This window comes from Leuciscus leuciscus (assembly GCF_965113295.1).
Source record: "Leuciscus leuciscus genome assembly, chromosome: 17".
Lineage (NCBI taxonomy): Eukaryota > Metazoa > Chordata > Actinopteri > Cypriniformes > Leuciscidae > Leuciscus > Leuciscus leuciscus.
Window position 1 is genome coordinate 9,127,894 of NC_138741.1, and position 16,263 is coordinate 9,144,156.

At 36.9% G+C, this 16,263-nt stretch overlaps 1 protein-coding gene across 1 annotated transcript in view; it reads left to right on the plus strand.

Annotated features, from left to right (window-relative positions):
• The window catches only part of crim1 (cysteine rich transmembrane BMP regulator 1 (chordin-like)), a 113,065-nt gene that overhangs the window by 84,613 nt on the left and 12,189 nt on the right, over positions 1 to 16,263 (plus strand). Inside the window, exons 8-10 of the mRNA XM_082143215.1 lie at positions 10,562 to 10,690; positions 11,699 to 11,855; positions 14,852 to 14,973. Coding sequence (XP_081999341.1) covers positions 10,562 to 10,690; positions 11,699 to 11,855; positions 14,852 to 14,973 — 408 coding nt within the window. The remainder of the gene's footprint in view (positions 1 to 10,561; positions 10,691 to 11,698; positions 11,856 to 14,851; positions 14,974 to 16,263) is intronic.

Below are 16,263 nucleotides of genomic sequence, written 5' to 3' on the forward strand. Positions count from 1 at the left end.
CGATGACATCATCCTTTTGAATAAAGCTGGAGAATATAGATTTTCTCACGTCTCTGTTTGCCGTGTAGATTTTCAAATCACAAAGTTACATGATGTTCTTTTCACCCCCTGTTATTCACAGACTTGGGACCAAGAAAGGAAAGCTTGTTCAGAGCGATTAACAATCTTATCAAGCCATCCTAAATGCCAGACTGACAATATGTGTGGAGGAGGTTATGAAAAACCATACTAAACAACCAGCAATTTTTTTTTTTTTTTTTTTTTTTGTGGCTGTGGGGGCGAGACTCCACCAACTGTCGTGTTGATTATGATCAATGCGGTTCCAGTGGAATTGAGTCACACCGGGGGTAATAGGATTCCTGTCTGTCTCATCTACCCTCTGCACCTTCAACCTCCTTCCAATTAAAGATCCAAGCAAATGAAGCATCCTTCTTTTTCTCCGGCTCAGTATATTGAGAGAAAACAACGCCTGGAGTGCTTCGTCTCATACTGGTGCTTGCTAATAGTAAAGGCAAGCCTTACTGTGGCTCACACGCGGGGTTATGGATGTCAGCAAATGTGCTACAGACATGAGTGATGCCTCAAATTGTGTGGCTTGTTGAGGAGCAGTTTCTAAGCAGTCTGATTTCACATGCCGTATGATAAATCTTTTGAAACATCCCAAAGACTTGGGACAAAAACTGGGACATTTTAACGTTTTTTTTTTTTTTTAGTGCACAAAAACCTTTGCCATTTTCAAATTTAAAAAGGGATTTTTTTTTTATTTGTTGCCGTTAGCTTTAGCATGTTTAAACACTCAACCTACGATCTGTTTTACATTTAAAAAAAATATTATCAGAAATATAATCAGAATTATAATATATTATATATTTTCTAAATTATATATACAAGCAGAATAACATTATCATGTTATCATATATTTACTATATATATGAATTATTAATATAATAATTATTATTATTTACTCATAGCATACAATACCCTAACATTGTGGAATACGTTTTGCCTGCACAACCACTATTCACATTTTCTTTAGAAAATGGCAAATAAATAAATATAATTCGGGATGCAAAGTGTGTGATTAGCGGCCCTTAAGACTTGAGGTTGTTTGAGCTGGTTGAGGTAGAGAGAGAGAAAGCAGTGGATGGACAGAGAGTGACAGCAGCATGTCTGCAGACCTTCGCAGTGCAGCCCGCTCACATTCACCCCTTTTCAATTAATCTTTCATACGCCTTTCGGCCTGTGAAGCAATTAGAGGTTTAGATGGGTCTGCCTGACCGTGGAGAGCACTCACTTCGGTACTGAGGTGAAGTGAGGGGGTAGTGCACTATGGCTTTCCATACAAAGTTCTATTCACACAATACCGCCGATGCATCTCTAACCACATCTCAAATACAGCACTCTCTCTTTATTTGAATTCTCTCTTTCTCTCTCTCTCGCTCTTTCTCCGGGCGGTGCAGAGGTAGATCAAAGGCAGAGTGTGTGCCTGCTCTTCATCACGGACTGCAGTGAAAGGTTAAGCACAGACAGACTACATGAATGTGAAAATATTCAAACGGTTTTGAAATCCTCCCACTGTGACGGCAAGGTGACTAACCGCTTAGTGCTTCATATGAATTCATCACTCCGTATTTTGCTCTCACACTCATGTCTTTCAAATGGATATGGTATTCTTACTTCCATGGAGCACAAAAAGAGAAGTTTAGTAGATTGTCTCACAACATAAAAGGAGTCCACGACCATATTTACACTTTCTACCACTGCACAAAAAAAAAAAAAAGTTATCTTCCTCAATCTCTTTTCTTTTCTGTACAGTGGAAGTGACTTTAAAGCTGTCAAGCTCGAGAAATGACCGAAAGAGCACCATAAAAGTGGTCTCATATGTCTTGTGCTCCATATTTCTGAAGCCTTCTGAAGTCATAAAATGCCTTTGTGTGATGAACAGACCAACATTTAAATAACTGAAACTCATTTAAAATCTTTAAAGGCCATAACACACCAAAGCAACATCAAAGAACTAGCGGCAACAAAGGTTAACTGTGGTGTTGCCTCACGTCGCCTCACGTTAAACACACCGCAAAGACTGCAGCCAATGACCAACTAGCATGTATGTTCTGCACCTCTGTGAGAAAAAAAAACTCTCCAGACCAGCAGGTGGCAGTAATCTGTATTCGTCATTCAAAAAGGGAAACCAGAAGAGCTAGGACTGCGGATATACAAACTGTAAACAAAGCCATGCTTGCTTAACATATTCACACAATTTTTTATCACTACTGACAGATTTGTAATATAGCTTCTTTGAATGTGTCTGATAAGTTGCTTAGCTGTTTGCTTGTTTTCGTCACCTCCATTCTTCTTCTTGTGCTCTGGTTTGCTAAGCTGGACTGCCAATCACAGTGATGTATGTTAGTGTCACATCCTTTACTCACACAAACCTATCAAATGGCTTCAGAAGACTTGGAATATAGCATTTGCGATCATATGCACCACTTTTATTTTACTTTTGTTGTGTTTTTTCATCATTTTTAGTGAGCTATTCCTGTATCTCGAATGGCATTCAGAAGTTTGCAGGTTTGAACCCAGCAAGGAGCCATTCATTAACTGTTAGCATGGAGCCCTTGAGCAAGGCCCTAAGTTGCTCCCGGGCTATTATACCCTGTAATAAATATTGTATGCTGTTGCTCTGGATAAAAGCATCAGCTAAATGTCAGTATAGGGAGCAGAAGTTGTACTAAAGGGTTGATATTTGGGCATCTATTCTCCACGGCTACGGTGTAATGTAAGCTCTTAAAATATATTCCTGATTCAATACAAGTTAAGCTCTTTCGACAGAAACAGTGGCCGGTTCAAAAACGAAAGACATTTTGACTCAAGTTAATAAAACAAACAAAAAAGACTTTAAAGTAAAGCACTTGCTATGAATGAATACCTTGCACTATGGAAATATAAAATATGCAGCTTTTGTTTTTGTTGAAGCGCAATGCAAATTCATCAGTACAAAAATGTGAGTTATTTGAGCTATAAAGTTCTCAAAATCATTCTTTGAACGATTGGACTATACAGTTTAATGTGAATGGATGTCTGTTACCAATTTTTGTCTATAGAAATTATCCCTTTCGGCTTTATAATGCAAAACTTACAGGGTTTATCGTGTTTACGTAGCCATTAAAAGAGTTGAAAGATTTTTTATAACTTTTTGAATTCTATATAAGGCATAAACAAGGTTAATAAATTATTTTGTGATTTTAGGGGTGAACCCGAATAGTCGAAGATTCGATGCTTCGATAGGAGGAGCCTGATTCGACTACCGATCTCACGGTCGAATCTTCGCAGAGGTGTTATGAAACGAGGATCATGCCACTTTGGCTATGAGGGCACTCAATGTCTGGTTTCACATAGAACTAGCTTTTATGTCAATACGTTAATATTCAGCCTATTATGATAATGCTGTATATAAAAATGTGCAAAGAAAGAAGCTTTTAATAAATATTTTTTAACGTGCGTGAATAAATCCAAACACCCCGTGACAGATTTAAGTTTAACTTTCAATCCGTGACCGACAGAGGAGCGTCTTCGCGGCAATGATTTAAATCTTTAACAATGTCTGGGATAAGAAAATCTAAAGTGTGGATGTACACCATCAGAAAGGATATTCTCCAAGGCTGGATTTAGCATCAGGAAAACCATGATCGCACTTCTGCCGGCCAACGTTAACATGTTTCACGCATAGACTGGGTTTCACGTTAGAATGTATTTTATCCGCGCGCACAATTTGAAAAGACTCCAACGGACAGACAGAGTGAAAGACGTTCAGGATTTGTTCTCTCGATCAGGTACAAGTGATTTCAAAACTTTTCAGCCGGTTCTAATTTTATTTTTGGATGCTGTGAACATTTTTAGCTAAAAAGACTGCCTCTCCAGTTTAGCATTTATTGTTGTTTCTGCAGTTAAAAAGACAAAGTTGAAAATTCTGGCTACTATCGTTATTTTAATAATTTCTTTATTTTAATTTTATTTATTAATCTGTCAGGGTTATCTAATCTAACTATTTGTGGCTTGTGTTTTGATTATGTTCCCCTGCACTTTAGGCATTTTGCACACATTTGCTCCTCATCCTGTGACTTGATTCTGATTTATTTCGTTTTGTATTTTTATTTATTAGAAAGGTATATTCTGTTCTAATTTAATTTAGTAAATTAATTGTTTGTTTTTTTCGGTGCATCGATGTTGTGCTGTAGGCTGGCCTGCTCGCATAGGTAATTTAGCCGATTTAATTTGATTTGCATGTGAAATGCAAATCTGCAGTGTGGCCTTTCTGGAGTTATTTATGTTATTTCTTAGTTTTATTGATCAAAAATGTTTTTATACATTTTCTTCTATATCTTTGTGTGATTTTCTGTACATCACGGCCTTGAAACTTTAAAGCCCCGCCCCCAGCCCCACCCCCATACACGATTCGACTATTAGTCGACTATAGGCAAGACATGACGATTCTGATTCGACTATGAAAATCCATAGTCGGGGACAGCCCTAGATTTTGTTAATGTGTGTAAGGTTTCATTTTTTTTAAATAAAGCCGAATATACGGAGCAATTCCAATAGGGTCCTCACACCATCGGTGCTCGGGCCCTAAAAAGTGCATTACCCACTCTTTACTTGTTTTTACAAACTGAGACAATTTTTCTGTCAGAGATGATATCTATAGAATGCAACTCATTTTGAACTCTGAACTTTAATGAATTACTTCTGTCACAGATACAGTCACTGGATATGTTCAATGCATTGTGTGCTGTATGAAAAGGTTCCTATGCAATGCAGAACAACACATTTACTGTGTCCATGACTCTAGTGTTTTGAAGTCACACACAGATCTGTTTTGTCACCTTGGTGGTTTCCATCCGTAACAAAGCCTGTTGTCTCCTGCTGTCAGAGTCGAAGTGTCGGCAGCCTTGTGATAGCAGTGCTGCAATCAAAAGTAAAGATAGGACTGTTACTCCATTCTATGACTATTTTTTATCTTGCCGGATAAAGCAGAGAAATTGCCATGTGCATTCAGCAGAGCCACATGTGGCCCTAATAAAAGATGGCAAATGGGGAAATAAAAGGAAGCTGTAATGATGCCTGATATTCCCCTCGATAGAGGACTTAAATAGCCATACCTGTTGGCAAGGTCTAGAGAACTCGGCTCTCGCTGCGCCTCTCATTTACATGTGGCATGTTACATGCAGTCGTTTGGGAATGTGATCAACACATTCCAGTGACTATAGTACTGAAGCGCCAGCCATTTTATAAGTATATGAAACGTCGGAATTGCGTAATTCTGACTTTACAACACGCAATTGCAAGTTTATATCTCGCAATTCTGAGAAAAAAGTAATAATTGCGTGATATAAACTCGCAATTGTGAGATAAAACATTGCAATTGTCTTTTAAAATGTTTTATTCTGTGGCAGAAACAAGCTTCCATAGAATATGGTTGTCACTCCTGTAAATAACTGAACTGTGTGTGAAAGTAACCATATTAAGGACTAGTATTCTGCTGATGTGAACGTGGCCATCTTGTAGCATTAGTTCATTTAATATTGATTGTTAATATTGTTTATATTTAGCAAGCAACAGGTTTCAAACAAAATGTAGCCAGTTAGTAAGTATATCTTTATTTTTTATTTGAATAATTATCAGACCAGAACTGACTGTTGTTTAACATTGAATATATTGTAAATATATAATTTACCCAACACAAGCAACGCTTTTGTGAACAGATGTACCCACTCCAGTGTTGTCTTTTGGCACTGACACATCCCACCGCTGCTGGTGTGTGTCCATGTCCTGCCTCAGTCCTGCCTCTGTCCTCTGGGCCCTGTTGGACACAGCCCTGACTCTATCCCCCTGGTCCCAGGACAGCTTAATTTAGCTCATTTGCCAGCTGCCCTGCACTCTGTGCATTTTTATTTCCTAATTATTATTTGTTAGAAGAGCTCATTTCCTCAAGGTGACACCCTCTCCCTGTCAGAAGCAAGTTATTGTACCAGACGCAGCATGTGCAATTAAGCAAATGAAAGCTGTCAGGCTGGGTTCAACCCCCAAAGATCGCACATCAGGTTTTATAGCAAACCCCACAGCCAGAAGCATTTTGCACTGCTATTATTCTATATTAAATATGTTTAAATACTGTATGTTAAAAAAGTTATTGTGTGCACATCCCACCTTCTGGCAGGTGCTGGACAAAAAAGAGTACTAAACTGAAAAGATTATAATGTCCGCAACACTGCTACTTACTCCCATATTTTAATAAAAAAGCAACGTTTCGACCCTACTGGGTCTTCTTCAGGCAAAAAGTAGCAGTGTTGCGGACATTATAATCTTTTCAGTTAAATACTGTATGTGCCTTCATTTTATTTTACTTGTTTATTTCTAGCAGTCTTTGAATATGAGCATGATCTGTTTGTTGTGAAGCCACATAGGAAGAAATAAATCGAGGCACTAATAGCGCCATGGCTCCAAATGTTACAGTAGTGTTAATGGAACAGCGTGCTTTAATGAATAGGGAAACAGAATGCTGGTTTTTTTTCGCCTCAGGTTTCTATTTATCGCTGAGAGCTAGCTCGTTTTTAATTTAATAACTGTATGTCCTTACATTTGAGACAAATTGGGGAGAGAAAAGAAGCCACTTTGAATCATTGGTTGCCATTATGTGATATAAATAAATATAGGTTTTGAGAATCACAAGCTGCGTTTCCATTACAGATTTGGGCAAAACTTTTGCGATATTTTCTAAATAACGATAAAAAATGATTGCGAAATGACGGCGTCTCCATTAACCGACGTTATGCAACTAAAATATTTTTTGTTTTTTTCTCGTGATAAATCATTCGAAAAATCATGGCAATGGATGTTGGTAGGTTCAAATATATCTCAACCACCGCACTAGCCATTCTTTTTATCAAAGGAGACTTAGGTGTTTTATCCAAGCATGAATGGCAAGGAAAGCCCCTTATATTTGGGAGCGGCCACGTGTGAGGTGTTTCTCCCTTCTGTCTGCTTCAAGGTCTTGATAAATTGTGGCATTTCTTTGTTGTTTAGAATCCAGTATTCCCGTAATACTTTTGTCTTTTATGAGTTTAATGGAGAACTCTGTCTCGTCTTCTGTCCACACATACTGCGTCTTCTTTAAAGAATGATCGACTTTAACCTCGAAAATCACATTGTATTTGATATAAAATTAACTAGACTAAATCAAATGAAAAAAAAGTCATAACTGAAACTATTTTCTTAGTATTTCATTGTCTCCATAGGGAATTCTTTTTTTTTCTTTTTTTTACGAAAAGATATAAACTGTTGAAGTCAGTAGACCTACTGTAACTATCCGGGGTTAAGCGATAGTTTTTGCGTTGATTAAAGTCATCAATTTGCATTATTTCAACTTGTTTTTTAAGAATACTTAAATTTTTATATAATGATATTTTACTTATATTTTATTTATGTATAATATGCTACTAATATTTATTATACTATACATTTTTAATTCTTAATTGTAAAACATGCATCCGGCAAACATTTAAATTGACACCTGCCTTTATTTGTTGTCTCTGATTTAGATTTAGATTAAATTAATGTATCCTTGCTGAATAAAAGTATTAATTTCTTCTTTAAAAAAAAAAGTATTTATTGGTATATATTTAATGTAACGTTTAATAAAAAAAAAATTCTGCAACTACACAGTATCATATGAACAGTCAGCCAGTAATGATACTGATTTAAGTTTCACAAATTAAACCCTTGCTTTATTTTTATTCAAACACGCCTGAATGTAATGACTTGATGAATTCAGTGAGTTTATTCAATGAGGGATTTTGTTTCAATCCAATAACTTGTTTTTTGCGGGTCTTATTGTGCGAGTCATTTGTTGGTAAATCAGATTAGACTAGTCATGCTCTATGTTTGTTTTTGGTTGTTTCCAGTGAATGCACAGGAGAAAGATGTGTTGTCTTGGCTTTAGTTTGCAGTGCAGTCTTTTTTTCTTCACATTCAATTCAGACCAGAACTTACAACTCTGGTAACTCTTAGCATTGCAGGAAAACACTGTTATGACCACAAACAAATGCTGTTTTGAATGTATTAAAGGGATAGTTCACCATGAAGTGAAAATTCTGTCGTTTACCCTTATTCAATTTCAAACCCATCTGATTCTCCTTTTTCCATGAAACACAAAAGCAGTTTCTTACACTTTATTTTGATGGTCCACTTTAGACATTCTACAAGCTATAAGTAACTTTGCAATTCAGCTAACTCTCATTAGAGTATTAGTAGACTGTTAGGTTAGGGTTAAGGGTTCGGGTTAGTAGAATAAGTTGTAGTTGCAAAGTTACTTCTAGTCAGTAGAATGTCTGTTGGGGGATCATCAAAATAAAGCAGATATTAAGCAGACAGTCTACTAATACTCTAATGAGAGTTAGTTGACTGTAGTTGCAAAGTTACTTATTGTTAGTAGAATGTCTGTTGGGGGACCATCAAAATAAAGTGTTACCGTTTCTTATTCACACTTCCCTTTTCCATACAGTAAAAAGGACACTGTTGAGCTCTAATAACGAATTGACTCCCAAAATTCAGGCCATGACAACTGTATTTATATTCAGTCTGAGAAAGGTACTGCACTAATTATTAATGCAAGGACGGCACTCTCTTTTGGCCACTGACAGCTCATGTGTCTCTTCTCCATGTGCGGTTCAAGCTAATCAAAAGAGGAACGTGTCTTGACTCATTTGCAAATCCTGACACAAGTCTGTCTCTCTCCAGCGCAGTGTGTCCCAGCAGCCGTGTGGTCTAGGGTCAGCCCACCAGAGACCGCATGCTGTTTAAAAGAGCAGCTTAATGAGCATAAACAAAACACAGTGGGTCTGCTTCACTAATAATGCGTACAAGCAGCACACGCAATACATTCGTTCTCATCCTCGTTCTAATGCTAATGATTCCCGATTATTCTTTACGGGGAAGCGCGTGCCTGCAGTTATTAATTAGCATAATACACGGCCAAACCGTCTCCATAATATTTCAATTTTAAAAGAGCCGCCTAAGAGTACAAACTAGAAAATCTTTTGTGTAAAAGACTTTCCCTGAACTGGCCCTTTAAGATGGATCATCTGTTGTTTTTTTTCGAAATAAAAATGAAATTGCATACATGCATTGCATTGCATGTTTGTATACTTGAACATGAAATTGTTTTCCAATAGGAGAACAGCATTCAAACCTGCATGCAGGAGAAAAATCAGAAATGAGCCAAGAGAGAAGCTGAATGGATGATCTGTTTGACAGCCACAAACCAATCAATTCAGTCAGTAATTTCAGCATGTACTACAAGCATTCAGGTTTTGCTGGAGTGGCGAATTATAGATTCTTGTCGCACCGTGAAAAAGTCAATTTCTAGTCACGATGGCTCGTTTTTGGACTGCTGCCATCAACTGTATTTGTAGTCATGAAGGCTTTTATCCATTTTAGCCCTTGACAACTTTATCTATCATCTCTATTTTTTTCTGTCTATCCATCTGAATGCATTGTTTCCCATCTTTTTCAGAATGGATTAAAACTTGCGACCGGAAAGATCGAGATCAAATAGAAGCTTGTCAGGGGTGTCATAATCTAAATGGAAGAATGGTTTATATTCTATATGAAACAGCTCTGTAATCTGATATTCGATTCATTCTAATCAATTATAACCAAGTGGGACTTTTATTAGCCTGAGACGTCATTGTGAGCAAAGAGAGATAATATTTGTTTTTGTTTTTGTTTTTTTACATCCAAGTAAATAATTGTTCACACAAAATTATAATTTTTTTCAGTGTTGTTGTTATTATTAAATGTTCACTATGTAACTTATGGCCCCTAGAACATTGTTTTGGTTGTGCTTCAGCTGTGTGACTGCAGATGAATATGACCCTAAATATATAAATCTGAGTAAATATAAATATATATATATATAGAGAGAGAGAGAGAGAGAGAGAGAGAGCAAATACAATATTTGGTGAAAAACTTAAACTTAAAAAAGCCTTGGCAACTAACTGAAATAAAATGTTTAAATAAGTCAAATAAGTACTAAAATTAATTAAAAAATAAAAATGTAATCAATAATAAAGCGAAATAGACATTAAAAAATAGGAATTAATACAAATACCAAAAATTACTAAAACCTGAAAGTGAAAATATAAATATAAAAGTTAATTTAATATAATATAATAGTATATAAATAATACTAAAATAACACTGGTTTTATTATATTGAAAAAAGTTGTCAGGATATTCTTCAAAAAGTCTCCTTCTGTGTTCCCCAAGCCAACATGAGGATGAGGCAGGATGATAAATGATGGCAGGATTTTTGTTTGTGCGTGAAATATCCTTTTAACTGAAAGTAAAAGAAAGTCTGCGGAAAATTGTGTTTGACTCCCATGACTCATAAGCGTAGTCCCGTTTGAGCCCCTATGATTCCCATATTCTTTCTCTGTCTGTTTAACTGTCTGACATAGTCACGAGTGACTCACATCCTCTTGGGGAATTTTTTTGCTTTCCAGAGCCGACATACATCACGATGGCGCCCCCTGTCTGCGGCTCACTGGACAACTGCACGCTGGAGGACAAGAGCTGCCCGTATGGCTTCCGGCTGGACTCCAGCGGCTGCAGGACATGCGGCTGCAAGACACGTAAGTGAGCTGTGACGTCACTGGAGAAGTGCTTCATCTTCCTCACCCCATACACACGCTGTCAGGACATCTCTCCAGACACTGACTGGCTTTAGCAGAGATGTTTATGAGGATAAACACTGAAGGGCAGATGGATTAAAGGATTGTTTTTATGCTAAGATAGACTGGGTGAATCTAAGTCTGACAAATGTCAGAGGAAAAAGATAATAATGCTGATTTAGGGTGGAACCACAAGTCTGGTTGTGGATTATAAATATTCTATTATAAGATATACATTACTAGTCAAAAGTTTGGACACACTTGACTGATTTGTGTCTCAAATTCCCTTTAATTTATTTATCTTCGAGGAATATGCTTGAATATAAATATATAATTACATTTACTAATTCACAAAACATATTATTTTTACTGTAAATAGTTATAATAGACTAGAGTACAATTCTTTTTTCAACATTTCTGTTGTGAATTTTAAGATTTTTTAATTATTTGGTAAGTGTACAGCATTTCATTTCAGTTAATCCAACTTTATATATAATTATTATATACAAAGTCAAGATATAATACAATATAATATAATATATTTAATATAATAATTAATATAATAATTGGGTGCTTCTCAAAGCATAAAATTAAATTAAAAAAAACTAAATAAAATAATGGATGAGTTAAAGATAATGAAGGAAAAATTATTATATTATATTATTTTATATTATTTTATATTATATTATATTATATTATATTATATTATATTATATTATATTATATTAAAGTTCTGTTTCTCAAATCTGATTGGCTAAGAGCCTTTTCCAGCCATGCGATATTCTACTATTATATTATATTATGTTGTAATGTGTTTTAGTGCATACAGGGCATTTGAAATTTTGTTTTTGTATTAATGTATGTTGCCTTTCTCATAAGTGCCCATCTTAAAGCATGTATACTGAAGTGCAATTAATGTCTAAAGCTATAATGAATTGTTCTCTGCTGTGTTTTTCTTCTAACCTTCAGGAGAAGAGTTGTGCAGTGGTCTAATTACCAGCTGCACTCTAAAATGCCCTTTTGGCTTCCAGACTGACATTCACGGCTGTGATGTTTGCCAGTGTCGCCCTCGTCACAAGAAGTGCAAGGCTGTGGCCTGTGCCAAGGAATGCCCATTCGGCTACATGTAAGAAAACAATAATCTGATCCACAACAAGAAGGGCAGTTTCTGTTAAACATTCATTGTTAGTTGTACAGCAAGTGGTCAAATGTCTTCAAACTTCATGAAAAGGTATAAAACTCTTCCTGTTTTGACCACAAGGACTTTTTTTGAGTCGGATTGGTTTTGGGGGACTGTCAGTTTCACTTTAAGGCAATTTCGAAAAAGGTTAACTACATGACATGTTCGTTTTTTTTTTGCTTTTAAGGATTAGCATAAGAATTCGTCTTCCTTAGTCTCCACTTCACTGAGGTAATAATATAGTTCCATAAAAGTCCAGACCATTGTTATCTTTCATTTTATGTCATTGTTACCCCAATGATTTTCTAAACTGTCAGGGCAGGCAGCAGCCATTAGTTGTCACAAACTGAAGCGAATCCCACACTGTTCCTAAAACGGTCTGGAGAAATTGTGAATGACAAAATGATCCCCTGCGCTATGCTTTGCTTGTTTGTGCCCGACTGCGAGTTTGGAGCTGACAGCTAATTAGAGCCGGCTCAGATCAGCGCCTCTGATTGCGCCGCATAAAGGATGAGCTGCGATAGCGAAGCTGAACACCTAATCTACACAACACCATGTATTGACACCACTGCGAATAAACACTGCTGTTCCACGTCTGCAAAAAAAATGCTCCAATTATGCGGGCAGATCGCTGAGCCAATTTGTAAAAACTTTTGTGGAGCTGCGCAGTCGGCAGGTTAAAGAGACACCTTGTGACGAATGGAGATGAGAAAGAAGTGCAAGAAAGTATGTGCCACTTCTTTCAGTGACTGATGTCTGATTGTCTGGTTTTTTTGGTGGTTTTTTTTTTGCTTTCTATTCAAATGATAATGAAGAGAAAAACAGGGAGAAGGATTGGGAACTGTTGCGAGCCGCATTTAAACTCCAAACACCCGTATGAGCACCACCACTCAATGACGTGTCGGAGTATATAATGTTTGAGGGTGTTGTTTAAACAAATTGTGTTACATGTTTCTACACACAACCATGTAATACCATGCTCTAACCAAGCATGATTCCCAAAAGCATCACTAGTCATCTATGGTCACAAGTTCCATTGATAGCAACGTACTGTAGTTCAACAATACAATGTTTCCTGAAACCATAGTTGAACATTCGCAACAGCTTTGCAAAGTTGTGTTTGAAGCTACAGCTCTTGACCTGGGGTTAGAAGCATAACTTCTTTTTAGCATGACATGCAGACTACATTTTTTTTGCTTAAATAAAGCAAACATACAGCTATGAGGAGTGAGATTTGGGACCAATGAGATTTCACTGTGGACGGAGCTATCTAGCAATTGATCACAGTTGATGTTGAGCACAACCAATCCCGCCTCAGGTTGGCGCTGTGATGTAGTGGTTAGCACACATGCTCCTGACATGTTGCACTCTGGTGCTTATATGGGAAATGCAGGTTCCAATTTGGCCTGCGTCGAGAACCAATCCCATTCCCCCTTCATCTCCCTCATGATTTCCTCCTCTTTACTGTCTTTATAATAAAAAACAGGCAAAAAATGTTAAATGTAGCGTTTTTGTTAATAGGTGTACTGTTCCTTTAAAATATAATAAAGACCATAATGACAAGTGCAGAGAATAAGGCAGCAGTGTTAGCTGGTCTTGCACCTCTATAGTCTCCTATCTGAGACTCATTCCCTCAGGCGTGGTTGAATAAAGAGGAGTCTTTATTTATCAGAGTTCGGCCCTTGGCCCATCTTTGTCTCTTTTCCCCCTCAATTCTGCCGTCATGAATGAGCACACAAGTGCAAATGCTTGCATCTCAGATTCTAATTTTAGATATCTATTTATGCCCCCTCAAAGTTATGGCTGAGGATCAAGCTCGCGTCCTGAATAATGCATGCAGCTTAGCGCAGATTTCCTCCTCTTGCACAAAGAATATTGATATTCCCCACTGCTGACATCATACCTGATAGCTCCTTATCACCAAACCAAATACGCACTGCACATGGCTGCTTCTCAGCCCTATTATTCCTCTGATAAGAGCAGATAGGGGGATGTGGTACAAGCATGTGTGTGTGTGTGTGTGTGTGTGAGATGGGCAGTTGGGGTTCAGGCCAGTGCGCCTGCTAGAGTTTGTTCTCCAAGGAAGGTGCCTTGGACTTCAAGGAGCATTTTGATCGGTCATTTTGGTTAGTCTTCTTTAATGTGCCATCTGCTGACAGGACTTCATGTAAGGTCAACAAAGACTCTCTCTTTCTTTCCTCTCTCTCCTTCTCGCTCTCTGTTCCAGTGTTAACGGATGACATTGGACCGTGTCTTTGGCACCTGGTGTATAATGCCAAGCTTTGATGTGCCAATGACAAAGTGTGCCGAGTGTGTGTACTGACTCTTTATGAAGACCATATGTCTTTATGAGTTATTTTAAAGGTGCGCTAAGTCATATTTGTGTATGTTGCGCTTGCCAATATGACAGCCATTCTGAACCAATACTGACACCTGGTGGTGTGGATCCAGCAATCCACAAATAAAAATGTGGCAATCTCTGTCAGCCAGAACCTTTTTTTGCTTTGACAAATGCAAGACGTGAGCAGTGAAATGGAAAAATAACACAAGGTCTTGAGAAGCCTTTTTTAATAGTTAAACTCATTTTATCTTCCGCAATTTTTTAGATTGCCGTTTCATGTGTGAGACTGTAAAAGACGCGAGCACAACGTTAAAATATGTCCGTCTGGTGCATGTTTACATTGAAAAACGTCAGAAAAGTAGGACAGTGGAATGCAAAAAACATGTTCTGTGTGAAAGGCCCCTTAGAATACAGATATGACTGGACTTTCTATATCATTTGCACATACATAAATTATAAAAAAGTTTTTCAAAAGTATTATTGTTATATAAAAGTGTTTCTATACAATTATACTGTATACTATTGTATACTATACTATTTATGTATTATTTTATTACTTTTTCTTCTTTTAAGCTGTCTTGTTCTCATGTTCTCTCTCCAGTAAGAACAAACATGGTTGTGACACCTGCCGTTGTAAGAAATGCCCCGAGTTGCCATGTGACAAGGCCTGTCCAATGGGCTTCCAGCATGATGAGTTGGGCTGTCTGATTTGTCAGTGTAGAGGTAAGCAAAAGTATTATATATATTTAAAAGTATGGTTCTGTGTTATTTGGTTCTTATAGGAAAATGATAGATCCCATCTCAAAGGGATGTTCTGTTCACTCAAAAATGAAAAGTGTCCCATAGTTTACTCTCCCTCATTTTATGAGGAATGGATGCTCTTTTTTGGGGCTTCAAAATCTAAGTTACTATTCACTCCCATTAAAAGCTTGGAAGAGCAAGGATTGTTTTAATATAACTCTGATCGTGTTTTTTGCTGAAAGAAGAATGTCATACCTAGGATAGCTTAAGGGAGAGTAAAGTATGGGATAATTTTCATTTTTTGGGTGAACTAACACTTTAAATCCGAGGATGAGCCACATTTGACATAATTTTAGGATAAATGCACAGCTGATAATGCACATCATTTTAATTCTAATTGTTACGTTGCTAGCAATCACTCACTAATTAGTAAATGAGCCAAGCACGTGAATATTTTGAATTAGTTTTAAAATATATATATACATATATTTTCAGTTTCATTTTGAGTATAGTTTTAATAGTTTTATATTTCTATTTAGCTTTTATTTGTTTTAGCAATTATATACTGTAACTTAAGCTTATTTTATGTCAGTGAGTTGCATATCTAATATCTAATTTAATTTTTTTCCAGCTTCGGAAAAAAATCTATTGATGTTGTTAGCCATAACAACTCTGTAATGAACTACATTACTTTCAAAATTGTTTATTCGGTTTAATATCATTAATAATTATAATATTTTGTTACAGATTGGTGACTTTTCTCATACACAATAAGCCGCTCAAGGCCATGCAATTATTATTATTATTTAAAAAATTTCAGACACATGAACATTCTTGGTAAAATCACTGTATTTGATGTCTTATGGCTTTAATGCATAAGCGAAATCTGTTTTAATGCCTAAATCTGTCTTGATTTAGACAACTAACATGGATACGGTTTTTTTTTTTTTCATGGCCATTTTTTCCATGGCCAGAGGTGATCTAGTGCTATAGTACATTGGCCCCATACAGCTGAATCGATATGTTGAGGTGTTCATTCTGTAATTTTTAAGTGTGAGCCAAGTGCACATAGAGCACTGCTGGGCCTCGTATTCACAGACACCGAGACATGGTCTCCAGCATGACTCATCCCCCTTTCCCATATTTCCCATTTATTTTGAGGGCCACCTGTTGTACATACAAAAGCCAGGCCCACAGTTACTCACACTCCTCCATTATTCATACGGCTCTTGTGTCCTCATTTGATTCATCTTCAATAATGAAGCTGGCACG